This window comes from Topomyia yanbarensis, chromosome 3 (genome assembly GCF_030247195.1).
Source record: "Topomyia yanbarensis strain Yona2022 chromosome 3, ASM3024719v1, whole genome shotgun sequence".
In the NCBI taxonomy this organism is placed as follows: Eukaryota; Metazoa; Arthropoda; class Insecta; order Diptera; family Culicidae; genus Topomyia; species Topomyia yanbarensis.
Genome location: NC_080672.1, coordinates 236,621,247 through 236,648,883, shown reverse-complemented (window position 1 = coordinate 236,648,883; position 27,637 = coordinate 236,621,247). Strand labels below are relative to the sequence as shown.

Here is a 27,637-nt window from a genome sequence, read left to right as displayed (position 1 = left end):
GGATGGAATACCAAACGTGATACTGAAAGCTGCGATCCTGGCATATCCGGACATCCGCTGCATAAAATGAGGCTTTCCGACTATCTATGCCAGATCCCGAAGAGCTGCTTTCAGAGCAGAGGGCTGCTGTACGAGACGAGCGAAGGGCAGAAGCCAATGCGAGTCACAGCGGGCGTTCCTCAGGGTTCCATTCTCGGACCAATTCTTTTTTTATTCAATTCGTGTATTTGTTAAGGCACGTTTGCATTAGCTTAAAGGTGCCATTTTTTCTTTGTTTTACATTTTGAATTGCTTAAAACTAGGACGTTACACATTTAATATAACTTTGTTTTCATATAATGAATACAGCAATATCAACAGTAATAACAATAACAACTACAACAACAAAGATAGCAAGTGCAATAAGAACAGGAACCGCAATAAGTACAACAATAACAATAATCACAACTACAACCAAAATAGAAACAACAACAATAGCAACAAAAACAACAGCTACAAGTCCAATAATACCACCAACAATTTCAATAGAAATAGGCACAACATAAACAATAACGACCACAACGGAAACAGAAACAATAACATTAACAGCAGTAACAACAACAACAACAACAATAATCACAGAATAAGCAACTACAACAGAAACAACAACTACAACAGAAATAACAACAACCACAACGAAAACAGAAACAGCAGTTACAGCAACAACAACAGAAAGAGCATTTGCAATAGAAACAACAATGGTCTTAACAACAATCACCATAACAATCAACATCATTGTTCATCTTGCTCCTGTGAACGTTCGTGTTTTCGCCAATTTTAACGCACTTCTCAGAGGCAGACCAGGACAAGCATGACGCAGCTGGTAACAGTACAACTTCTTCGAAAGCCACTGAAATTTTGGTTTACTGTCAAAATTTTAATAGAATGAGGAGCGCCGTAAAGATGAACGAAATCCATAAGAATATATTAGGCTCCTCATTTTCGATAATTCTAGGTACCGAAACAAGTTGGAATGAGGATGTAAAAAGTGAAGAGGTTTTTGGTAGTGACTATAATGTTTTTAGAGATGATCGTGATTTACGACTAACCCAAAAAATGTCAGGCGGAGGAGTTCTCATCGCAGTTTCATCTATATTTAATTCCGATCTTATTGTCTCACCAAAATTCAAAGAATTTGAACATGTATGGGTTAAAGCACATATCGCTGATGAAATCCACATTTTGAAGTAGAATACCTCTAACGTTTCAATATAGGGGCCCCGTTTCAAAATTTTCTGCCAGAATTTTACCCGATTTTTTAAACGTGAATATCTGCCTTCGTACTGAATGAAAAAATAAGATTATTACGCTATCGGATTGGAAATATGTACAACAATTTTGTATCCAATTCGGTAGTATGTGCAATTACTAAAAATAGCTAAAATAATGGATTTTATGAAAGTAGTAATTATCTGATCCATGATTGGTTGGTACAATTTGCTCAAAAAGCAAGCGTTGCTGGGACTGCCTCTTTTTCATCGAAAGAACTGTGACGGATATAAAAAGAGAACACAAGAAAAATTCGTTAGTTTGTGTTCTGACGTTGTAAGCGTAGCAGTTGCTACGTTTCATGTCAGCACATTCTTCGATGGTAGGTTGTAGATACCATGATTGCCGCCAGGCGCTGATGATTCTAATTATGAAATGACGTGACAATTTTTGTATTTCAATATCACACTATTGAAAAACAAGCAAAAATGAACAGATCTCAAAAACGTGAAAACTCCCATACATCAGTCAATCTATCCCCTCAATAGGGAGCAGGTTAGTAATTCAAACGAACACGAAAAGTTATAAATAAATGTGCCGCGTTCCCGTTTTGAATCAGTTGTTGCTCTTTTGCCAGACAAGTAACATCGTGCCTATAGCGTCTCGTACGACAGATTTGAGCACCCAGCACACTACGCTTCTATGAATGACGTCACCATCGACTATTTAAAGAATATCATTTCTCGACCGACTTCATTCTCCCGTCAAACGTCGGGCCGTAAAGAACAGCAGTAGCAATCATGCATGTTGACAATGAGCTGCAATGAGTGCTGCATTTGATCGCTGCTACCGCTGGGGGTGATCCGATGTAAATAGCGCGCGGCTGGAAAAGTTGGCAAACCTCAGTTGAAGCTGACTAATTGTTCCATTCTGCATGTTAATATTGTTAAATTAAAAGCCCTTTTAAGGGCTATAGCAATAAAGAACAAATTGGAATATTTCCAATCATTGCTAGCGATAATCTAATTGCGCAGTTTATATTCGTTATTTGTTGCTTGCGCGTATATTGACAATCTGAAATTTGCAACAATCTGTTATTTGTTTAAATTTATCCTTCCGAAACAATACAAAAATGTGCAGCTACTTAAAGTACATTTTCAGGTTGAAATGAGCGAAAACCTGTGATTTATTAAAAATAGTCTCGGAAACATAATCCAAAATTCTGCAATGTTTCAGAAAATTGAAGGATGTGGCAACATTGCCAGCTAGCGAAAGCCGTACCAAAAAGAATCCGCAAATATTTTTTCGTTATTCTGCATGAAGGCAGTCCTTCCATCATCAGTGCGAAAGTGATAAAAGCCGATGTCACGTTTCAAGTTATCAGTATTTCATATTAGATGCTGAAGAGAAAGGTTGTTTCTTTTCATTTCGAAGTATTTATCTGATGTAAGTAACGTGCGGCTGGAAGAGATGGCAAACCTTTTTTTGCAGCTGATTAATTGTTCCATTCTGCATGTTATTTTTGTTAAACCAAAAGCCCTTAGCTAGTTTAGTATTTTTCATTCCATAGCACGCGTGTTTGTGTATCCCACAAATAGTCCTTTTCAGGACCCCACATACAAAACAGTTAATTTGAATGATTCCCTTAAAATCGTTTTTTTAGGACCCCAAATATAAAACATTTCAGAGTTAATGTTAATTAAACCACCAAATATATAAAGATACATATATTAAACGTTCTTCGTTTACGAATAATTTGATTTATGACCAGTTATTTTTCTATCGTGCTTGCAAACATTTGATTTGATAGCAGGAATTTAAAGATAGATGTAAGGTTTTGTTTGTGAGCAGCATTAACTTATGTTCCCATTTCATGGATTTGAAACAACATTTTTTAAAACTTGAATTTATCACACTATAGGTTATCGATTTTAATTTAAAAATTCAACAATTATCTCTAGTGAAGAATAGCATGCCTGTGTGTAGTTCTGAAACAGTCGATGGAATTAACGGGTTTTAATTTGGCCACGGATAATATTTCTTGCTCATAAAACTGGCTGCATTTTTAATGTCATCGTGGTCGTGTCTTGCACACAACACTTATTTTTTTTCAGAGCTGAATAAATGGACTGGCGATGGGGTGGTTTGGTGCGAGAACCGCGCTCTCTTGTTCTTTAAATTATATGTGGTGTCAGGTGCTTGTACAGATAAATTCACCCCGACGCGCGTTCCAGTGTGCACCGTGGTGAATTTATCTGTGTGTTTGTTTCCTCCGGCAAACCGTAATGCGTACTGGTTGTTTCGTTGTGTAAAGGAGATGGCTTATTGGATACTGATAATATGATTTTCTGTTCATGATTTGATACGAGTTACTTCGGAAAGGTTATTTACATGTTTATAGAGCATTTTTGCACTACCAGGGGAAATTTAAAATACTTGGTCCTCGGAGCAAAGTGAAAAAAAGTTTTACGTATCATCATGTTATAAACTCAATTAAATAACGGTCCGGAAAACAGATTTATTGTATCCACATTAAGCCCGGCTTATTTTGTGTGCGGCTAAATGACGCAATGTGCTTTTTACTTATTTTGTTTGCGAATATCGCGGCTTCAAAAATGAAAAGCTCCATTATTGTGACAACTCCACTCTAAGATACATGCTTGGTTAAGGTTCGAGCATATTATTATTTATGAAAACATGGGGTAAACGCGCCTCCTAAGGAAATATGATCATAGTTTAGCTATAGAACATTAATTGGGAGAATTTAATGAATATAATTCAACCAACATTTCCCCCCGTAATCGCAATCATAACGCTTTGAAAAATGTTCAACATTTTAATGATTTACAACAACAACGGGACAGAAAGCTCGTTGGACTAACACCTAATATTGTTTTCGGTTGAGATTTCACAAAAGTGTAGCTTTAAATCGTCTTAGGTTATGCAATTATTAGGTTTTCAAAACAATTGTTCTGTTTTAGATTAGAAAGATGGGTAGCTAATGTCAACGACAGTACCGAAATGAAGTAGCATACATTTTATGTTGTTAATACGAATGCTGCAATTTTTACTAATTTCTGAAAGGTTTTATTAAAATAAGTTATTTCGGTATTTCTAATGGAAATAGCGAAATAAAGGTACAAGTATATACGATTCTCTACTGTTGCCAAATTAATTGATCCACTCTCATTTAATGCTCTTTGCAGGGTTACCATATGAGGATAAATATGTTGGAATATTTTAGGTTTCGATGTACGTGTACCGATATTTCGGTATTTCCATTAGATATAACGAAATGGCTGGTTTTAATATAACCTATCAGAATATAGTCAAAATTGTAGCATTCGCATTAACATCCTAAAGTGTATTCTACTTCACTCCGGTTATGTCTCCGACATTACCCACCCATCTTTTTGTCTCAGTGTACTTTCCACCGGATCTAGCTTGCAAATCAACATATGAGATTTTCTTTCAAGCAGCTGAAGAAATAATCTCTAATTTTCCTCCAGAATTTAAAGTTCATATTTATGGTGATTTTAATCAGCGCAACTTAGATTTTATTCCTGACTCTGAAAATGAGAGCATTCTACTTCCTGTCGTTGGTGAAAACGAAACATTACAATATATGTTTGAGAAAATTGCATTGCTAGGACTCAATCAAATAAACCATATAAAAAATCAACACAATCGTTATTTAGATCTGCTATTAACAAACATTAATGAAGATTTCTGTGTTGATGAATCTCATTCTCCCTTATGGAAAAATGAAACGTTTCACACAGCAATAGAATTCTCTATTTTTGTGCACAAGAATCATAATTTCATTGATTGTGACTTCGAGGACGTCTTCGATTATAGAAAAGCAAATTATGAAAATATTAAATATAAATTAAGCAGTGCTAATTGGTAGTCCCTTTTAAAGAATCAAGTGAACGTTGAATGTGCAGTGGAGATCTTTTATAATATTTTATGGCAAATAATACAGGAGGAAGTTCCACTCACGAAAAAACGACGAAATCATAAATCCAAAAATCCAGTTTGGTTCAGCAAGGAAATTATTAATTTGAAAAATCGGAAGCAAAAAGCTCACAAAATTTACAGAAAACACAATAATCAGGATAATTTGGAAAAATACCTTAACATTCGTAACCAACTAACTTTGGCTATTTCTTCGGCACTAACTGTATAAAATGCAAAAACTGAAAATGAGATCAAGTTATGCCCAAAAAACTTTTTTAATTACATCAAAACTAAGTTGAATTCATGCAACTTCCCATCAAAAATGTCTTTCGATGGGAAAGAGGGTGAAACTTCAAAAGATATTTGTAATCTCTTCGCAACATTTTTTCATGAAACTTATTCTAACTATTCAGACAATGATCGTGAATATTTTTCTTATTTTCCTGATTATTCAAGGGATGTTGGTGTCAGTCACATTAATGTTCAAGATATCATGTCAGGTCTCAATGATCTAGATGCCACTAAAGGCTCAGGACCTGATGGAATTCCACCTGCTTTCATATAGAATTTAGCAACTGAGCTTACGTCACCTTTATTCTGGCTGTTCAATAAGTCACTAGAATCTGGTATTTTCCCAAAAGATTGGAAAAAATCTTTTTTAATACCTATTTATAAATCGGGTAAAAAAACTGATATTCGCAATTATCGTGGAATTGCCATTCTGTCTTGCTTTCCCAAACTTCTCGAATCCACCATAAATAAAACCATTTTCAACCAAGTCAAACATAAAATAACAAATTCACAACATGGGTTTTTTAAAGGCCGTTCAACTAGTACAAACCTTTTAGAATTTGTTGATTACTCGTTAAATGCCATGGATAAAGGAAATCATATAGAAGCTCTTTACACTGACTTCAGCAAAGCTTTCGATAAGCTGGACATTCCCATGTTAATATTCAAACTTGAAAAATTGGGAATCGAGATGAGACTCCTCAATTGGATTAAGTCGTATTTAACAGATCGTCAGCAAATAGTAAAATTCTATGAGATGAAATCTGATATAATTAAAGTTACTTCGGGGGTTTCTCAAGGTTCACATTTAGGACCTCTTCTTTTTATTTTATATGTCAACGACATCTCTCTTATTTTAAAAAACCTTAAGATTCTCATATATGCGGATGATATGAAGCTATTTTTAGAAATTAGAAATAATAATGACTATAATGTTTTTCACAGTGAAGCACAAAATCTTTTATACATGGTGCTGTAAATGTTTACTGGAATTATATGTTAAAAAATGTAATCTCATGACTTTTAGCAGAAAACAAATCACGGCTTCCGTGTCAATTACATTAGGTAATCAAACCGTTCAGAAATGCGATAAAATAAGAGATTTAGGAGTTATCTTAGATAAAAAATTAAAATTTGTGGAACATTACAACACAATTGTTCATAGAGCTAGTAATATGCTTAATTTTATAAAACGCTTCGGATATCACTTTCAAGATCCTTACACAATTAAAACTCTTTACGTAGCATATGTTCGGTCTATTTTAGAATATTGTAGTATTGTTTGGTCACCATTCATAAAAAAACACGAAGTGAGAATTGAGTCAATCCAAAAACAGTTTCTATTATATGCACTACGCAAGTTAAGATGGACAGTATTCCCTCTTCCATCTTATGAAGCACGTTGTATGTTGATAGATATTCAAACATTGAAAGAACGTCAGGACTATGCTATGATCTCTTTCTAAACGATATCGTCATGCAGCGTATTGACTCATCTTAAATGTTGTCAAAATTAAATTTATATGCTCCTACTCGTCAATTACGCAATAGAAATTTGTTCGCGATAGGTCATCACCGTACAGACTATGCTAAATTCGGACCACTAAACCAGATGATGGCTGTGTATAACGAGCATTGTGAAAGTATTGACCTTACCATGCCCCGAACAAGTTTAAAATAGTTTTTCAACTCTTTACGGCATCATAGTACATAGAAATAGTTTACAGGATAGTACATAAGCAATTAATATTTGTATAATGTAGTTTACACTTGATTGACGAAATAAATAAATAAAAAAAAACTAAGGGAATTTTACAGCTAACTTATACATATACAAGAGAGGATAATATAATATTCGTAAGATTAGGGGGGGGGTCATTTTGTGTGTTCTTTGTATAGCAATGCACTTTATGATTTTTAGAAGGGAGATTGTTGGAGTAATTAATTATTAAATTAGCGGAACATTTTACAAGCTTATTAACTAGGAGTGGTTCAATTTTATTAGGATAGGGGGGGGTGGAGATGGTCAATTTCTTTGGAACGGTATGTACGATGGGGTCTTAACGCTGCAGCTGCCTAGGAAAATCGTGGGTTTCGCGAACGACGTGTTACTAACGGTGATGGGTGAGACACTTGAAGAAGTGGAGGTGTCGCTGACGGAGACAATAGACGCGATCGAGAGCTGCATGAACGGGGTCGAGCTACAAATAGCTCACCACAAGAAAGAGGTGTTGTTGGTCAGCAACTGCAAAGCAGTTCAGCGGATGCAGATCGACGTCGGAGGGCACGTGATTGCATCGAAGCGTGCACTGAATCAATTGAGTGTGATAATCGACGTCGGGTTGAGCTTCAACAACCACGTTGACTACCCGTGTGAAAAATCGGCGAAGGCAACGAACGCAATAGCGAGAATCATGCCAAACGTCGGCGGCCCGAGAAGCAGCACAAGACGTCTGCTATCTACTGTTTCGTCATCGATACTCCGATATGGGGTTCCTGCCTGGGGTGCTGCACTGAAAACCAAGCGGAACCGTGAAAAGCTAAACAGTACATTCCGGCTGATAGCCGTACGAGTCGCGAGTGCTTAAAGAACAATATCGTCGGAGGCAGTATGCGTTATCGCCGGGATGATCCCCATCTACATCGCCCTGGTGGCGGACGGGGAATGCTAGCAGCGGAGAAATGCACGTAACGCAAGGAGACTGGTCCGAGCGGACTCGTTGGCTAAATGGCAGCAGGAGTGGGACAACGCGGAGAAAGAAAGTTGGACCCATCGACTCATCCCAAATGTGTCGGCTTGGGTGCATAGGAAGCATGGAGAGGTGAACTTACATTTGACGCAGTTTTTGTCCGGGCACGGATGCTTCCAGAAGTACTTGCATCGGTTTAGACATGCTTCGTCACCCATTTGCCCGAAGTGTGCGACTGTGCAGGAGACACCGGAACACGTAGTGCCCTAGGTTCGAAGAAGCTCGTAGAGGTATACCTGGTATGACAGTGGACAATATCGTCGAAGAGATATGCCACGACGAACATACCTGGGACGCTGTCATCAGATTGGTTACGACCATACTCTCCGAGCTGCAGAGGAAGTGACGAAGAGACCAACAAGAAGCCACCAATCGGGTTTAGAGAGAAATTCCGCCGCCGGGGAACTCTCCGACTGTGTAGTCTAGGTCCACCGCCGGGGACCAGTTCAGTAGCGCGTGACGTAGCACCGAATTTGGATCGTTGGGGCGCCTGTGAACCGGAATTGCCTAACCGACCCCGACACCCTACCGGGTAGCTCGTGAGTAGGCTAGATCCACCGCCGGGGACTAGATCGAGTAGATCGGGACGACGCGGTGAGCTAAATGGCTCACAGAAACGAACATCGGTATCAGGAGAAATCTACCGCTCGGTTTCAGGAGAACAGGCTAGATCCATTGTTGGGGACTAGACCGAGTAGATCGCGAACAAGTGAGGGCGGGAGCTGAATGGCTCATCGGGAAAGTAGAGCGAAATGGAACAAGGGGGAGCCATAGGGCTAAAAAAATTGTGGTCCTAAAACCAAAGAAGAATCGATATCGAGAGAACTTACTTCGCCGGGGAACTCTCCGTCGGCGTAAGCTAGATTCACCGCCGGGGACTAGACTGAATAGACCGCGATTAGACATCACCAGTCGCGAGTCGTCGGGGCACCAGCGAACCGGACGCTCTGCTCCACCGGAATCGCCGAACTGACCTCGACACCTGGCTGGTTGGCGGGGTTTCGGGAGAACTTCTCTCGCCGGGGAACTCTCCGTCGGAATAAGCTAATTCCACCGTCGGGACTAGACTGAGTAGTTCGCGAACAAGTCGGGAACTCAACGAGTAAATATCGCTGAATTGAATGAGAAGGGAGTTGCGGTGCTAACTGGCACAAAGGAGCCGAGTCGTGGTGCTGAATGGCATAAGGGAGTCCAAGGGCTCGCTGAATTAGACAATCTGAAGTTTGCCGCCCAGATTGACAATTGAAGTTCCTAAAGTTATGACCCAAAATCCAGGAGTCAGAAGCAGGCCTGGCGTAACATAAGCTCTCGGAGGCTTGACACAACAGAAAGAAGCCTTTATTATTTGTTAATTAATCACAATAAAATAATGTTCCGATTGCAAATATCCAACACTGATATATGCACCCACTGCAATGTAGCATCTGAAGATTAATTGCATAAATTCTCAGAATGTCCGAGAGTCGCGGAAGCGTGGAGAATATTAAATATAAAAATATCTGCTATTTTTCCATCTAACAGACGTTAAATGACTTGCTCAGACCAGTTCTTCGAGTGAACAAGAAAAAAAATAAGATACTAAAACTATTTATAAATTATATAGCCTTTATTTACCAAATTAATAATGCTGTAGATATTAATGCACTAGAGTTTCATTTAGAATGTATATAAAGAAAACAAAAAAGTGTAGATAATTGTAAACTATTCATTGACCAATAAAGTTTTTGCCTTTCTCATATAGAAAGGTTATGCAATCACTCTGAAAAACGTCAACCTAATCCCGGCCCGGAGGGCCGAGTGTCATATCCTATTCGACTCAGTTCGTCGAGATCGGAAAAAGTCTGTATGTGTGTATGTATGTGTGTATGTGTGTGTGTGTGTATGTGTGTGTATGTATGTGCGTATGTGTCAAATAATGTCACTCATTTTTCTCAGAGATGGATGGACCGATTTGCCCAAACTTAGTCTCAAATGAAAGGTGCAACATTCCCATCGGCTGCTATTGAATTTTGGATCGATCAGAATTCTGGTTCCGGAATTACGGGTTTCAGAGTGCAGCCACACAGAAATTTCTCATATAAACTATAGGAAAAATTAAAAATAGAATTTTTATTTTTGATGCTAAATGTGTTAAAGGTGCATGAAACGTCGAGATTTGATGCAAACTCGAAAAAAAATTTGACGACAATTCACTTTTTTGGATTTTGGCACATTTTTGCATTTCTCATCTAGAAAGGTTATGCAATCACTCTGAAAAACGTCAACCCAATCCCGGCCCGGAGGGCCGAGTGTCATATCCCATTCGACTCAGTTCGTCGAGATCGGAAAAAGTCTGTATGTGTGTGTGTATGTATGTGTGTATGTGTGTGTATGTATGTGCGTATGTGTCAAATAATGTCACTCATTTTTCTCAGAGATGGCTGGACCGATTTGCCCAAACTTAGTCTCAAATGAAAGGTGCAACCTTCCCATCGGCTACTATTGAATTTTGGATCGATCAGAATTCTGGTTCCGGAATTACGGGTTTCAGAGTGCAGCCACACAGAAATTTCTCATATAAACTATAGGAAAAATTAAAAATAGAATTTTTATTTTTGATGCTAAATGTGTTAAAGGTGCATGAAACGTCGAGATTTGATGCAAACTCGAAAAAAAATTTGACGACAATTCACTTTTTTGGATTTTGGCACATTTTTGCATTTCTCATCTAGAAAGGTTATGCAATCACTCTGAAAAATGTCAACCCAATCCCGGCCCGGAGGGCCGAGTGTCATATCCCATTCGACTCAGTTCGTCGAGATCGGAAAAAGTCTGTATGTGTGTGTGTATGTATGTGTGTATGTGTGTGTATGTATGTGTGTGTATGTGTGTGTATGTATGTGTGTATGTGTGTGTATGTATGTGCGTATGTGTCAAATAATGTCACTCATTTTTCTCAGAGATGGCTGGACCGATTTGCCCAAACTTAGTCTCAAATGAAAGGTGCAACCTTCCCATCGGCTGCTATTGAATTTTGGATCGATCGTAATTCTGGTTCCGGAATTACGGGTTTCACAGTGCGGCCACACAGAAATTTCTCATATAAACTATAAGAAAAATTAAAAATAGAATTTTTATTTTTGATGCTCAAGGTGCATGAAACGTCGAGATTTGATGCAAACTCGAAAAAAAAATTTGACGACAATTCACTTTTTTGGATTTTGGCACATTTTTGCCTTTCTCATATAGAAAGGTTATGCAATCACTCTGAAAAACGTCAACCTAATCCCGGCCCGGAGGGCCGAGTGTCATATCCCATTCGACTCAGTTCGTCGAGATCGGAAAAAGTCTGTATGTGTGTGTGTGTATGTGTGTATGTATGTGTGTGTATGTGTGTGTGTTTTTTTTTACAATGGAGAAGACCTTTACGTCCTCGCCCAGTACACGTGCTATTGGTAGAGTCCAATCTACCACACGGGGTGCACTGGGGGCGTGTCGGGCTCGAATGGTGACCAGCCATTAATACCGACTAAACTCCATTGGGCTCCGCCATCATTCCTCCCAGGAACTACCTCTCGGTATTACTTCTGGGGAGTGTGTATGTGTATGTGTGTATGTGTGTGTGTAGGTGTGTGTATGTATGTGCGTATGTGTCAAATAATGTCACTCATTTTTCTCAGAGATGGCTGAACCGATTTGCCCAAATTTAGTCTCAAATGAAAGTTTTGATGCAAACTCGAAAAAAAATTTGACAATTCACTTTTTTGGATTTTGGCACATTTTTGCCTTTCTCATATAGAAAGGTTATGCAATCACTCTGAAAAACGTCAACCTAATCCCGGCCCGGAGGGCCGAGTGTCATATCCCATTCGACTCAGTTCGTCGAGATCGGAAAAAGTCTGTATGTGTGTATGTATGTGTGTGTATGTGTTTTTTTTTTACAATGGAGAAGACCTTTACGTCCTAGCCCAGTACACGTGCTATTGCTAGGGTCCAATCTACCACACGGGGTGCACTGGGGGCGTGTCGGGCTCGAATGGTGACCAGCCATTAATACCGACTAAACCCCATTGGGCTCCGCCAACATTCCTCCCAAGAACTACCTCTCGGTATTACTTCTGGAGAGTGTGTATATGTGTGTATGTGTGTGTACGTATGTGCGTATGTGTCAAATAATGTCACTCATTTTTCTCAGAGATGGCTGGACCGATTTGCCCAAACTTAGTCTCAAATGAAAGGTGCAACCTTCCCATCTGCTGCTATTGAATTTTGGATCGATCGAAATTCTGGTTCCGGAATTATGGGTTTCAGAGTGCGGCCACACAGAAATTTTTCATATAAACTATAGGAAAAATTAAAAATAGAATTTTTATTTTTGATGCTAAATGTGTTCAAGGTGCATGAAACGTCGAGATTTGAAGCAAACTCGAAAAAAAATTTGACGACAATTCACTTTTTTGGATTTTGGCACATTTTTGCCTTTCTCATATAGAAAGGTTATGCAATCACTCTGAAAAACGTCAACCTAATCCCGGCCAAATTTTTTTTTCGACTCGCATAAGGTTTCTGGATTTTAACAGGGGCGTAGTTGATGGTTTACGGAGAGGGGTTACACTCCCCCCCCCCTCTACTGTTCACTCCCCTCCTTTAAAAATCTCCTTAAATCACCCCTCAGAACACCACCCCATCCAGCCCTCATACCCCTCCCTTTCAACTCCATCATCTTTAAACCACCACTATTTCACAAAGCATACGAATTTAAACTGGGGAGTCGTTCGTTCATGGGACTTTCACCCTCCTCACATATCCACCCCCGCATGACAAAATGAGTTAGCAAGCAGATAACATTGATCTAATGCTGGTTAGACTAATGGAGTATGATATTTTTTTGTTTCAAGTGTTTCACCGTCGACACGTAGCTCATCAAGTTCGTGGCTGGCATGCCATTGTGTATAAGTGAAAGGTGTACTAGGAATGTAATAGACATTTCCACAATTATGTTGAACATAAAAAGCCTCCGTGCCATAGTTTAGAGAAATGAGAAAGGCACAATTGCACCGTGGATAAAAACAGGTTTTTTGAGTAAACTTTAGTTAAGTGGAGATGAAGACTGATTATAGGATTTGGAGTTTGAAATTTAGACTCGCACTTTTAATTACTGCTGCACCCCCGTTATCAAAAGTGGAACGCAAAAGACGTAAATAATTTTGGTCGTTCATATTGAAAACCAATGAGGGCAACAGAAGTGATCACCAAAGGTTTCAAATTTCAATAATCGATTACGAATACCATGGTTAAACGTTACGTGCACATGTTTCCGAGCAGATAGTGCAAAAATAAAGCGATTTCGATCAGTACAACGGAAGTTATTCGCATTTGAAAACTGGGAAAATATCTCAGCAGAAATTTTTGAAAGGAGACTCCCATAATGAAACGTTAGAAGTATTCTACTTCAAATGAAAGAATATGCATATTTCCAATCTTTATTTTCCTTTTCTAGTTGGGAAGCTTTTAGCCCCCTCCTCCGGTTCTTCTCTCCACTATGTAACAAGATGCTTCATGCTTCCTTGTTTTACTCTTAAATATGTAGTGTAATTTATGAACGGCCTCATAATAGAGCTTTAGTCGTTTTTTGAATACAGTGACGACCTGTTTTTATCAGCCCTTTGGTGAATTTTAGACTGATAAAACGATGACACTGACAAAATCGGCACATATTTTTTCTGGTTCTGAAACGAAGTCGAAAAGCAAACACCTGGACTAACATATTTTTTCTTTTTTTTAATAAACTGCAGCGGTTAATATATTCTTCTTTAGTCCCTCGACAAAGCCTCATATCCTGTTCTGATCATTTAGTAAAAATGTCCCTTAAGGAGGTCTTACAGTACAGTATTTTTATTTTTGTATATTTTGCATCACTAAGATAAGAAAAATATGCTAAAGAAGGAATTTACTCGAATTTGACATGAACGTAGGCTAGAGCTCACCAAACGTTTTTGATAGTATTTGTTTTACAGATTCGTATTACTTTGTCTGCGGAAAATTGCGGCTTCCATACCAAAATATTTTTGGACATTAAAACATTCGATAACTTCTAAAATGTAAGAGATACAAATAAGCTTACATTACAAAAATTCTGTATTTTTATGCAGAATAAAATCTTGGAACATTTTGAAATTCTACAAAATTACCAGGGCAAGTATTCTGAAAAAAAGCAATTTTCGGGGGTATATCAAAGCTATCTCCACAAATGTATATTAAAATCGACAGATAGACACATTGTCTCTTCAGCAAAGTTAAAGCTCGACAACTTTTCCAAAAAAAGTTTTTTTTATTTTCATAAATGACCAAACGAAAACTTGCTTCTCAGCTTCAGAGGGATTAATCACCCAACTAATACTTTTTAAATGCTAAAAAAATATAAATACACATTGCGGAAGACACCATAGCTAAAAATGTTTTTTCGTGGTTCAAAGAATTTCTTTCACCTTTTTGACACTTTGGAAACACTGTGCACTGGTGGATCCTCCTGTAAATTGAAAATGTTCAAAACTATCGGTTTTCAACTGTCAACAACCTGCCCTTCAATATAAAAAGTTCGCGAAAGGTTGAAAAAATCTATTTTAACCCCCTGACGGTACATTGAAAATGCCCAAAACTATTGATTTTCACTTACCAATAACTTCTTCAATATAAAAAACTTTCCCCAAAAGATGAAAAAATCCATTTTGACAAATCGTCGAAACCCCTGTGTATTGAAAATGTCCAAAACTATTGATTGTCAACTGCCAATAACTTTCCCTTCAATATAAAACACTCCCGAAAAGTTGACAAAAAATTCCATTTTGGCAATTCGTCTGACCCCCCCCCCCCCCCTTGCATAGAAAATGTCCAAAACTATTGATTTTCAACTGCCAACAACATGTCCTTCAATAGTTATATATTTCTAAACAATTGAAAGTTAACCGCATCAACTTCAACTCCAAGAAACGGGAAAGTAACGCAAAATGTATCGCGATAACGAAGAATATATTAACCGCTGCAGTTTATTAAAAAAAAAAGAAAAAATATGTTAGTCCAGGTGTTTGCGTTTCGACTTCGTTTCAGAACCAGAAAAAATATGTGCCGATTTTGTTAATGTCATCGTTTTATCAGGTTAAAATTCACCAAAGGGCTGATAAAAACAGGTCTTCACTGTATTCAAAAAACGACTAAAGCTTTATTATGAGGCCGTTCATAAATTACACTACGTATTTAAGAGTAAAACAAGGAAGCATGAAGCATCTTGTTAAATAGTGGAGAGAAGAAACTCCAAGCATTTCGTCGCACAATCGGCATATTTTCTATAATTAAAAAATACTATTTTTCGTTCTTTGAGAAATATATGGATTGGACAGCAATTGAATAATAATCGTACAGAGAGTTGGAAAGTTTTAACTATGTTGTATAATATTTCAAAATACATAGTTTGAAATGACAAATAACATCAATTCTCATAAAAGTTACATCATCTAGATACCCAAACATCTTATTGCGTATAAATCAAAAAACTCTATCATTTAACTACACACCATATAAAATTCGATACATTTTAAACGTCATTGGCATATACTGGAACCATTAAAACCATTTTTTCGTGAAAATTTATTTATATTTATATTAAAATGTCGGCCATTTTGCATCCGCCATTTTGAATTTTGAAAATCTGACATCAAAATCGTAATCTGCATCCCCAGAAAAACGTGGTATGTACCTTTGCAGGTCAATCAAAACCATTTTCGAATTTTGGCCAGGTTTTTAGGGAAATCCGCCACTGTGCAATGGTTTGGAGAACGATTAGATCAAACGGCAAAATACCTGCTTCAGCCATAATGGCTAGGATTGGGCTCGTGGCATATGCTCCGGACGCGAATCTTACCATCCTGTTGTAGGCAGGTGCGAGAGTTTGGATGACGGCACCTCCTCCTCTGAGTCGAGAGGTAACAATTACTGACCCGATTTGCAGTAGAGACGCACGATGACCACGAGGTAACTTGGCACCGATCATCTTCAAGATACGCAGCCTGGATTCACAAGCCTTCTTCGTCATTTTACAATGCGCTTTAAAATTGAGCGATCGGTCGAGGGTAACACCGAGGGTTTTCAGCAGCGTTTGCGTGGGAACAGTTACACCACCATCCAACACTTCTCGACCATTTTTCGACGGCTTTCACTGCGGATTGAAGTTTCCGAAGGAGTTGGTCTTTCTTTCCCCATACTAGAAGCAGAATGTCGTCAGCGTACAGCAAGATCTGTACGGAGTTTGGAACCACGCGAAAGATAGGTTGAATAGCAACGAGAAACAGCGTAACAGAAAGCACTGAGCCCTGTGGCCCACCATTTTCCAGCGGATGTGCTGGCGACAAATGCCCCTCCACGTTGACCTGGAATGTTCATTCGGCCAGAAACTGTTCAGGATGTTTATCATTCTTCGACATATCTGCCATTTCTTTAGTGTGCGTAGTATGGTGGTGTCGTTGACCTTCGACAAATTAAGTGACGCTATCAAACAATGTTCATCGCGGTCAGGTAGAGACCTCTCTAGTTCCGCGAAGTATGTGTCAGTACCCCGACCGGACCTGAAGGTGGGTTGTCGTTTGTCGAGACCAGGGTTGTTAATCGATAATTAATCGTCATCGTCGATAACGTTAGCCTTCAACGTCATCGGAAACTCCGTTAACGATAATGTATCGTCGGATTCATCGTCATCGTTGATAATTCATCGGTGGTTATCGCGATACATTTTGCGTTACTTTCCCGTTTATTGGAGTTGAAGTTGATGCGGTTAACTTTCAATTGTTTAGAAATATATAACTATTGAAGGACATGTTGTTGGCAGTTGAAAATCAATAGTTTTGGACATTTTCTATGCAAAGGGGGGGGGGGGGGGTCAGACGATTTGAAAAAGGGAAACTTTTGTCAACTTTTCGGGAGTGTTTTATATTGAAGGGAAAGTTATTGGCAGTTGACAATCAATAGTTTTGGACATTTTCAATACACAGGGGGTTCGACGATTTGTCAAAATGGATTTTTTCACCTTTTGGGGAAAGTTTTTTATATTGAAGAAGTTATTGGTAAGTGAAAATCAATAGTTTTGGGCATTTTCAATGTACCGTCGGTACGTCAAAATAGATTTTTTTCAACTTTTCGCGAACTTTTTATATTGAAGGGCAGGTTGTTGGCAGTTGAAAACCGATAGTTTTGAACATTTTCAATTTACAGGAGGATCCACCAGTGCACAGTGTTTCCAAAGTGTCAAAAAGGTGAAAGAAATTCTTTGAACCACGAAAAAACATTTTTAGCTATGGTGTCTTCCGCAATGTTTGTTTATATTTTTTTAGCATTTAAAAAGTATTAGTTGGGTGATTAATCCCTCTGAAACTGAGAAGCAAGTTTTCGTTTGGTCATTTATGAAAATAAAAAAAACTTTTTTTGGAAAAGTTGTTGAGCTTTAACTTTGCTGAAGAGACAATGTGTCTATTAGGGTGGCACAAATTTTGGAATTCCGTAGAACCGATCTAAAAATAATCACTATACGATCTCATTCAACCTTGCAAAAGGTTAATTTGATAGGTTGCACCATATTTTAGCACAAATGGTTTAAAGTTTGTATGTGATTTAACATGGATAAGTTGTTGAGAATATCTTAAGTATTAACTTCGCCTAAGAGACTATGTGTCTATCTGTCGATTTTAATATACATTTGTGGAGATAGCTTTGATATACCCCTGAAAATTGCTTTTTTTCAGAATACTTGCCCTGGTAATTTTGTAGAATTTCAAAATGTTCCAAGATTTTATTCTGCATAAAAATACAGAATTTTTGTAATGTAAGCTTATTTGTATCTCTTACATTTTAGAAGTTATCGAATGTTTTAATGTCCAAAAATATTTTGGTATGGAAGCCGCAATTTTCCGCAGACAAAGTAATACGAATCTGTAAAACAAATACTATCAAAAACGTTTGGTGAGCTCTAGCCTACGTTCAAGTCAAAATCGAGTAAATTCATTCATAGCATATTTTTCTTATCTTAGTGATGCAAAATATACAAAAATAAAAATACTGTACTGTAAGACCTCCTTAAGGGACATTTTTACTAAATGATCAGAACAGGTTATGAGACTTTGTCGAGGGACTAAAGAAGAATATATTAACCGCTGCAGTTTATTAAAAAAAAGAAAAAATATGTTAGTCCAGGTGTTTGCGTTTCGACTTCGTTTCAGAACCAGAAAAAATATGTGCCGATTTTGTCAGTGTCATCGTTTTATCAGTCTAAAATTCACCAAAGGGCTGATAAAAACAGGTCTTCACTGTATTCAAAAAACGACTAAAGCTCTATTATGAGGCCGTTCATAAATTACACTACATATTTAAGAGTAAAACAAGGAAGCATGAAGCATCTTGTTACATAGTGGAGAGAAGAACCGGAGGAGGGGGCTAAAAGCTTCCCAACTAGAAAAGGAAAACAGAGATTGGAAATATGCATATTCTTCTTTTGAAGTAGAATACTTCTAACGTTTCAATATGGGAGTCTCCTTTCAAAAATTTTTGCTGCGATATTTTCCCAGTTTTCAAATGCGAATAACTTCCACTGTACTGATCGAAATCGCTTTATTTTCGCACTATCTGCTCGGAAACATGTGCACGTGTAGTGTATTTGATTCCGTAAAATGTACGTCTAGATAACGAAAATAATGTATTCTGTAAAGGTGGTAATTATCTGCGCTGATTGGTCCATACAATTCAACCAAGCAGCGAGCGTTGCTAGGACTGCCTCTTTCTTATCCAATGAACTTCGCCAGGTATAAAAATGGCACATAAGAGAAAATTCGTCAGTTTGCTTTCTGACCTCGTAGTAGCTGCTACGTTTTGTGTCAGCTCAAGCTCTTCGGTTTAGAATATATTCAATGACTGCCGTCAGGCATCATTCCAACTAATGATGCACAAGCATGGCGTGCATACAATGATGATCAGCACACATCGCAGAACGCTCTTTTTTTAATACGCGTATTGCAACTGTACGCATTCGAAGGAGTGGTTGTGTGCGAGAGACCCCGCTCTCTTGCTCTTTACATTATGCGTAGCGGGCTCTGATAAATTCATCATTTGGTTAATTTTCTTTTGGCAGGCGGTAGTGCGATTGAAGATTTTAATAGCATTGGTTGTTGGGTTGTGTGAAGGAGATGATGTTGGCTTATTGGATACTGATATAATATGTTTCTGCCGGGGTAAACTGGGACAACTTTTTACATATCACCTATGTAAATTAAACATCTATTAAACACAGGTTAATTGTATAACTGCTGCATGTATGACGGGATTTGTACATCCACATTAAGCCCGGTTTATTTTATGTGCTGCTAAATGATTTTACTTATTTCGTAGTTCAACTAGTGAAATGATCCATTAAAAGTAATGTCCTGGCACTACATTCGTTGTTGGTCATTCTTAAACGTGGAAATTGCAGGGATATGGCGAAAACTCCAAGATAAGAAACCTGCTTGGTGAAGGTTTGAACATATTATGTATAGGACATTCGCCTTAAGTCTAATGATGACATTCTACGCGCAAGGCCTATTTCTAAAACTATTCAGCAAGACGAATGCATTTTGATCCCACTATACATATGTGTAATGAAATATTCAATAATCAGGGCCGATAGGTAATGTGGGTAGTAAAAGTAGTACTATCCATTTGAAAATAATCTAGTGGGTGAAAATAATCTAGTGGCACTCGAAACTTTGAAACAAACCTAACATTTCAATTTTGCACCGCATGTGTCCCGGGTGCACGTTTGAAATTTTCGAGGTATGACCGACATTCCATTTGCTCAAACGCGTCGCAAGTGATTTATGTGAATGTAATGCAAGCATATGTGGAGGTAGTCGCGGTAAAATACACCCCTAAGAAAATATAATCATAACTTAGCTATAGACTATCAATTGGCATAATTTAATTAATGATATTCATTTAGCCAACATTTTACTCTGAAATCACAATCGCTTTACAAAATATACAGGAACATAATATTAATTTTTTGAAAATCATCATAAATTGCTCTTTGAAAAATGGGCAGGGCAAAACGCACCTGTACAGGGGTAAAATGCACCACAACAACGGGGCACAATACATCATAACAAATATCGAAATAGCTTTTAATGCAGAAGTTATCAAAAATGGCAGCATTCGAATTGGCAGCCAAAGTGTATTCTACTTCGCTTCGGTTATGTCTCTCATATTACCTATATCTTCTAGTTTAAATTAAAATTATAATAAAATCTGTTAATCACCACACCACTTAAATGTGTAGTGTAATTTGTGAAAGGCCTAATAATATGTAGTAGTTTTTTCAATATATGTTTTTGCGTTCTAAAAATTACTAATTACACAATAGCTCAAAATTTGTTTTCTTCATGGTCAAAACATCTTTTAAAGTAGTTTTTTTCAATATATGTTTTTGCGTTCTAAAATTACTAATTACACAATAGCTCAAAATTTGTTTTCTTCATGGTCAAAACATCTTTGATCACCTTTTTGCCGCTTGGAAACACTGTGCACCTGAGACTCTTCTGTGCACCGACTTACTCGAAAAGTTGAAAAATTCCATTTTGACACATCGTCGGACCCTACTGCGTATTGAAAATGTCCAAAATTATTGATCTTCAATTGCCAACAACTTTGCCTTCAATATAATATAATCCCGAAAAGTTGAAAAAATTTCATTTTGGCGCATTGTCGTACCCCGCTGTACACGACTCACATCTATCTTGCGATTTCTCTATCCATTTCTAAGTTGTGTGATAAGATTCTCTGGTAATCTTTATAATTATTCAAGCTAATTTCATGTGTGCGATGTAATTGTGAAGGTTTGAGAAAACAAAACTATTTTTTGTCTGTTACCCTATTATTTTCTTTGCATTTTAGTGTACAAGAGACTCGCGGAAAAAAAGTTTAATAATACATCCTACATGTCAAATAAAATATCTGTAGTCCGAGAAAATTTGGAAAATATTTGCCTTATGGGAAAACTATAACTGTTTTCAAGGTGAAATTGGTATTTCGAAACGTTGCACTATAGGTAGACAGGTGACCATCGAAAACTATTTCGATGGTCACCTGTCTACCCATAGTGCAAGTGAATTTTGAATAAAACATATGCCCAAATATGTCATGTGAAAACTAAGAACACCTTTTTGAAATGATATTGAAAATGCACATACATTGTATTGGTATGAACTTTCATGAAAAATAGCGGATCAAAGCCCAAAAATATCCACGAATTAGATCAGGGAAAAGAAGTCTCCCAAAGGCCCCACTCGCAATGGGGGATGCAAGTACAAGGTGTCTTCTAACTTATCGTCGTCCATATCTGCTCTATACTGAGTACACTTCAATTGAAGTTTCAATGGAAGTCACAGTTAGTAGTGAGGCATTGAATAATTCAGCACTTGTTTCGTTAGATTTTTCCATATTGTACAAGTCAATTAGCAAAGATTACAATCAGAGTTTATGCATTGGACAGTAGTTGATCTGACTAAATTTTTCCCATCCTGATAGCTTGAACCATTTCTTTTTCACAGTATTGGTTTGTATAGGACTTATTTTATCATATTTCCTGAACGAGAATTCCGAACGAAACAATATGCAAGCTATAAGGATGACTGGAAAGAGACTACATTATAATCAACTGAATGCACGCCTTTTATGCTATCGACATAGCCTAGACACTTCGCACTATTTATTTTAATTCAAATGCAAGCTTTGAAATATCTACTTGTCTCTTTTACGAATCGCATTCTCCATCTTTTGCTCTCTGTTCAAAGGGCTTTCGTGAGATTTTGTCTACTTTCCGTATCTGTAATAAGTTTTGATGTAGGCGTTCATTTGATAAAGTTATGACATATTTGGCGAATGAAGATTCGTCAAATCGTTGTAAACGTCACGAAAGAATGTGTCATGTGACCTTGTCTAACTTTACTATAATCAATGGCGCGTTAAATTACTAGACCAGCAAATTCTATTCTGCATAATTTTTTTCGGGAATATGTGACCAAAAAGTAAACTTTGAATTCCAAAGCAAATTGAACGTTCCAGGTTCCTGATAACTAATCAAGGTCCATCAATAATGTTGAAACACTAAATAATCTTAGAAAAAAGGATAACAGCCCTAGAAATCCCATTGTATATTAATTAGCCTGTTCTCGGAAGATAAAATTTTCAAAATCTTTTCATAACTTTCTGATACAATGGTTCTCAAATTCGTTTCAATCTGGATTAATTAATTGTTTTATTCAGCATCTTTTTATTAATTTTGTTAATCTGCGTTCATTTAATCTACTTTATTCGTTTCATCATTTGGATTCACACTGATCAGTTTATTCATTTCGTGCATTTTAGTCATATCATTCATTTCACTTATTTTATTCAATGTTTTCATTCAATGCATTCTATTCATTTTTCCAGTTCATACATTTTGTTTAAAATGAAGAACATTGTATTAACCTGACTATTTTTTTTGAATTTTATTAATTTCATCCAAATAATTCTTTTGACACAATTTAGAAGAAAGAATAAACTAGAATTTAGGCATCTTTGAAAAAAGTTTAATAAAACTTGTATGTTTTTAATAAAAAATGACACGGGTACTAATTTCTAACTAATATAACAATAAATTTGAGTAGTTGGTGCGGAGATCATTGTGTCGAATGTTGAAATATAGCTATTTTCGCTTAAGGGGGGCATATTAGACCTGTTTACTCCAATTAGTATTTGGTAATCATCAGCAGTAGGTAGGAAATTCAAGCTCATTGAGTTTCTTTAATAAGCCGTCGGCAACCAAGTTCCATAACAAAGGTAACAGAACGCCACCCTGAGGACAACCGCAAACACTCAACTTCCGTATCTCAGCCTGTCGCAGTGACGAACAAAAAATACAAATGGTTACTAAGCATTGTGTTTATCCAACCCGAGATACATGCAGATATCCCATGACCGCGCGTCACTTCCAGAATAGACTGGAAGTAAACATTGTCTAAAGCACCCTCAATGTCTAGAAATATACCCAAGCTAGATTGCTTGAGCGAGAAGGCTTTCTCAATGTTGTAAACAACATCGTGAAGCAGAGTTATCGTTGATTTCCCACACTGATATGCATGTTGCATTTTGTGCAGTGGATATTCAACTAAACCAACGTTCCTGATGTGATGATCGATTATCCGTTCCAAAGTTTTCAGAAGAAAAGAACTTATGCTGATAGGCCTAAAACTCTTGACTTCTTCATAGCTTGAGCGCCCTTCTATAAATCTAACAGTTATTTCTCGCCATGCTTTCGGGATACACCCGGTAGCAAGACTGGAAAGCATAATCTTCTTCAAGACATGTTTGAGAATATCAAATCCCTTTTGCAGTAGCACGGGAAGTATTCCATCTTTTCCGGGTGATTTGTATGGAGCAAAGCTGTCAACTGCCCACTTGACCGATTCAGTGGTAACCAATGTGCGTGTTAACGCCGGGTCGATATAACTTGGAAAGTATCGAAGAGGCAATTAAGAACATCTTTTTCGTCCGTCATATAAACACCATCTCTGGTTTTTAAGGAGTTCATCTGAAAATCTTTCGATTTCGAGAGAATTTTATTTAACCTGCTAGCCTCGTTCAGACTAGAGACATTAGTGCACAGGTTTTGCCAGCCAACCCGCTCTGCAGATCTAAGACAATTCTTATATACCCTACGAACTGACCTGAAAGCCCTGGATTCACCACGCTCGAGAATTAAAAAAAAAATATTTTGCGATGCCCTAATCCGGAACCATAAATGAAGTTCAGAATCGCTCCTGGTGGCATTGCACTCCTACACAGGCCGCGTGATACAGTTTATTACAAAACTCGCATACCCATAGTAAACGATCGTCACTAATTGAACACGATTGAACAATACTGCACTTCAACCCTTTTTTTGAACTAGGTCAAAAATTCTGTTCTGCCACGACTTCCATATGCTAATCGCCAAGGACGAGGCGGTCTGCGAACCGCGCTAGATTGTGTCCAGCTAGTCGTCATTTTACCAAGTGATTGTACCTCTGGAGAAACCCAAACGCCTCGTGGTCGAGATTTTCAAGACCGTGAGGGAACCATCCACTGCCCAACGTAGGTTCGTGCATTATCCCGCCGCGTGCTACAGTGAAGGTAGACCGCCGTCTGCAGCAAGTTGCCATCGCTGCAGGGGCTAAAGTCACTCAACTGCCAACCGTCTTTGACCGTTCCGCTACGACTCCTGCTCCGTTCCAATTGACCCGTCTCACTACCGTCACAGTCACCGCCGTGCTTATCCAGCAACCATAAAACCGTCGTCATCTTGTGTTTGAGAGTGAGTAATAGAACGTTTAAAACTAACTCCCGAATCTCGTTATTAACAAAGTCCGAACGCCTCCCCACCATCTCTTTAACGACCGTGGGACTCGAGGACCCAAAAGAGGCCTTTCGCGCCCGCCCCGCCGGCTGCCGTTGGTCTGACCAGTAGGTTGGGGTTTAGACTGATTTCCCTTCCGGGTCTCGGAAAGCAATCCTCGAGGGCTAAGAGAGTCGTACAAGATAACCGGTAACATTTTGTTTTCTCTCGTTGGAAATGTTACATTGTAGTACCGACCAAAGCTAATTCGATACAGAATACGTGCCACTTATCAATTCAAAGCATCCCAATGTACCAACTGATGAGATAGTTATTTGTATCACTGCCGATAATAAGTGTGAACCCATTTTTACCACAGTGTTACACAACCTTTTAAATTCATCAGAAGATGATGATTCATTATGCAACAAATATGCTGCCCATAATCGCAAAACAATCCCACGTTCCACTGGATTCCCTATATAAATGGGACCGACTTGCGCTTATAGGCACTATACTGAACAATAGTTTTATTTCTTATATGTGCTGTCTGACTGTTGATTATGACAGCACGACTATCGCGATGCGTGAGCTCTGATATAAGGTACTAGCTAATACCCGTCGCGCGTTGCTGCGACTTTCAACAAAATAGGAGTAAAATACAACTTGTTCCGAAGCGCCATCTGGCAGACAGAAAATCCACAACCAATGGCACATAAACACGCTCCATAACAAATGTCTACTACGTATAAATTTTTACGGTAATCGATTAAGCCATTTGGGAATCCATAAGCCATATACATACAAAACATTGACTTTTATATATATATATATATATATATATATATATATATATTATATATATATATATATATATATATATATATATATATATATATATATATATATATATATATATATATATATATATTATATAATATATATATATATATATATATATATATATATATATATATATATAATATATATATATATATATATATATATATATATATATATATATTAGAGTGACAGGAAAAAAATGGCCCCTATCGGCCCACCCCTGAGTCGATTTCTAGTCACACCAGGAGTACTAGTTCCAAATTTGAAGCAAATCGGACAAGTCTAGCTACCGGACCAACGTACCTGAAGTTTGTATGGGATTTTTCGACAATTTACATGGAGAAAAGCCTCTAGCTCACATTTTCACCGCTAGGTGGCACTGTTCGCATCGTATTATCACTGTAAGTGAAAATAAGAAATATAATTTAATTATCTACAACTTTGTCGAAGACTGCTAGTATATCCGGCTTTGTTAAAAGAAGTTATTAAACTTTTAGCGAAGTGATGTCTGAGTCAGTTTTCCATTGGGCCTAGAAGTGCATGGTTGTGCATCAGTACTCAATTCGCACGAACTAATCATTTTTGTGAAAGAACCGTTAGATTTAGCTCAATAGTATGTTCAGAAGAATTGTAGTAAATAATAGGAGTCATGTTTTGGTTAGAACATTGTAGTGCCACATTGTACCGCCAACACTAACTTTTCAACGGAGAGAGATAGAAAATTAGGTGTCTTCCACAAAGTTGTAGAATAGGCATTTTGCAATAATTCTCCCAAACATCTCGATATACTATCTCTCTTCTATGAAAATTTAGTGTTGGCGCCCTCTATGTGGTCACAGTTGGAACTAAAATTTTCCAACCAAAACATAACTCGTATTATGTGGTATAACTCTTCTGAACATCCTATTGAGCTAAATCTAACGTTTCTTCACAAAAATGTATAGTTCGTGGGAATCGAGTAATGATACACAACCATGCACTGCTAGGCCCCTTGGAAAACTGACTCAGACATCACTTCGTTAAAATTTTAATAACTTCTTTTAACAAAGCCGAATTGACTAGCAGTCTTCGACAAAGTTGTAGACAATTAAATTATCTACCTTATTTTCACTTACAGTGATAAAACGATGCATACAGTGTCACCTAGCGGCAAAAATGGGAGTTAGTGGGTTTTCTCCATGTAAATTGTCGAAAAATCTCATACAAACTTCAGGAACGTTGGTCCGGTAGCTAGACTTGTCCAATTTGCTTCAAATTTTGTGCAAGAGCTCCTGGTGGGACTAGGAATCGACTCAGGGGTGGGCCGATTGAGTTTTCAAAAATTCATTATTTTTCTGGGCAGTCTAATATATATATATATATATATATATATATATATATATATATATATATATATATATATATATATATATATATATATATATATATATATATATATATATATATATATATATATAATATATATATATATATATATATATATATATATATATATATATATATATATATATATATATATATATATATATATATATACAGGGTGTTTGGTTCATGGTTAAGAATCTCTCGGGGGATGATAGACTGCCATATTTGGAGAAAAAAATTGTTCTACACATACCATCAAATCTCAACCGTTACAGAGTTATTGAACATTTAGTGTAAAAAACTTATTTGTCTTAAAATAACTCTAATTTTAAAAGTATACTTTGTATTTTAAATGTTTTAGTTCCATTCGAAAGGTGAGAAAATTTCGCATTGAGTGATGCCCTCACATGTTTCAGCTAATGAGTTTAAATAGCCTTTTCAAAGTAATTTATTGAAAATTAAACAATTTCAGACGATTTTTCGTTCATTTCTTGAAAATCATAATAGTTAACCTCATCTTTTTAATAATTCAGATTGTTAGTCTTGATGAGCTGCTTAATTTGTTCTTTGACATGATACACTTACCTTTTCTTATTTTCATGATTTTGGGTTATTCAACTTGGATATTTTTATGTTATTTTCACTAGTACCAGCTCTAATTGAAAAATTACGGCACTTATTGTACTTTTTTTCTTTTTATTCGAAAGCCAGGAAAATTTTACAGTGAAAAATGTATTAATACCTTTCAGTTAAGTGAATTTAGTATTCTTTTAAA

General features: G+C 37.2%; 1 protein-coding gene across 1 annotated transcript in view; it reads right to left on the bottom strand.

Annotated features, from left to right (window-relative positions):
* Positions 1 to 1,499: 1,499 nt before the first annotated feature.
* Positions 1,500 to 27,637, bottom strand: part of LOC131689710 (translation initiation factor eIF-2B subunit gamma-like) — a 142,117-nt gene continuing 115,979 nt past the window's right edge. The window contains exon 3 of the mRNA XM_058974989.1: positions 1,500 to 1,526. Within this exon, the coding sequence (XP_058830972.1) occupies positions 1,515 to 1,526 (12 nt within the window). The 3' untranslated portion in view covers positions 1,500 to 1,514. The remainder of the gene's footprint in view (positions 1,527 to 27,637) is intronic.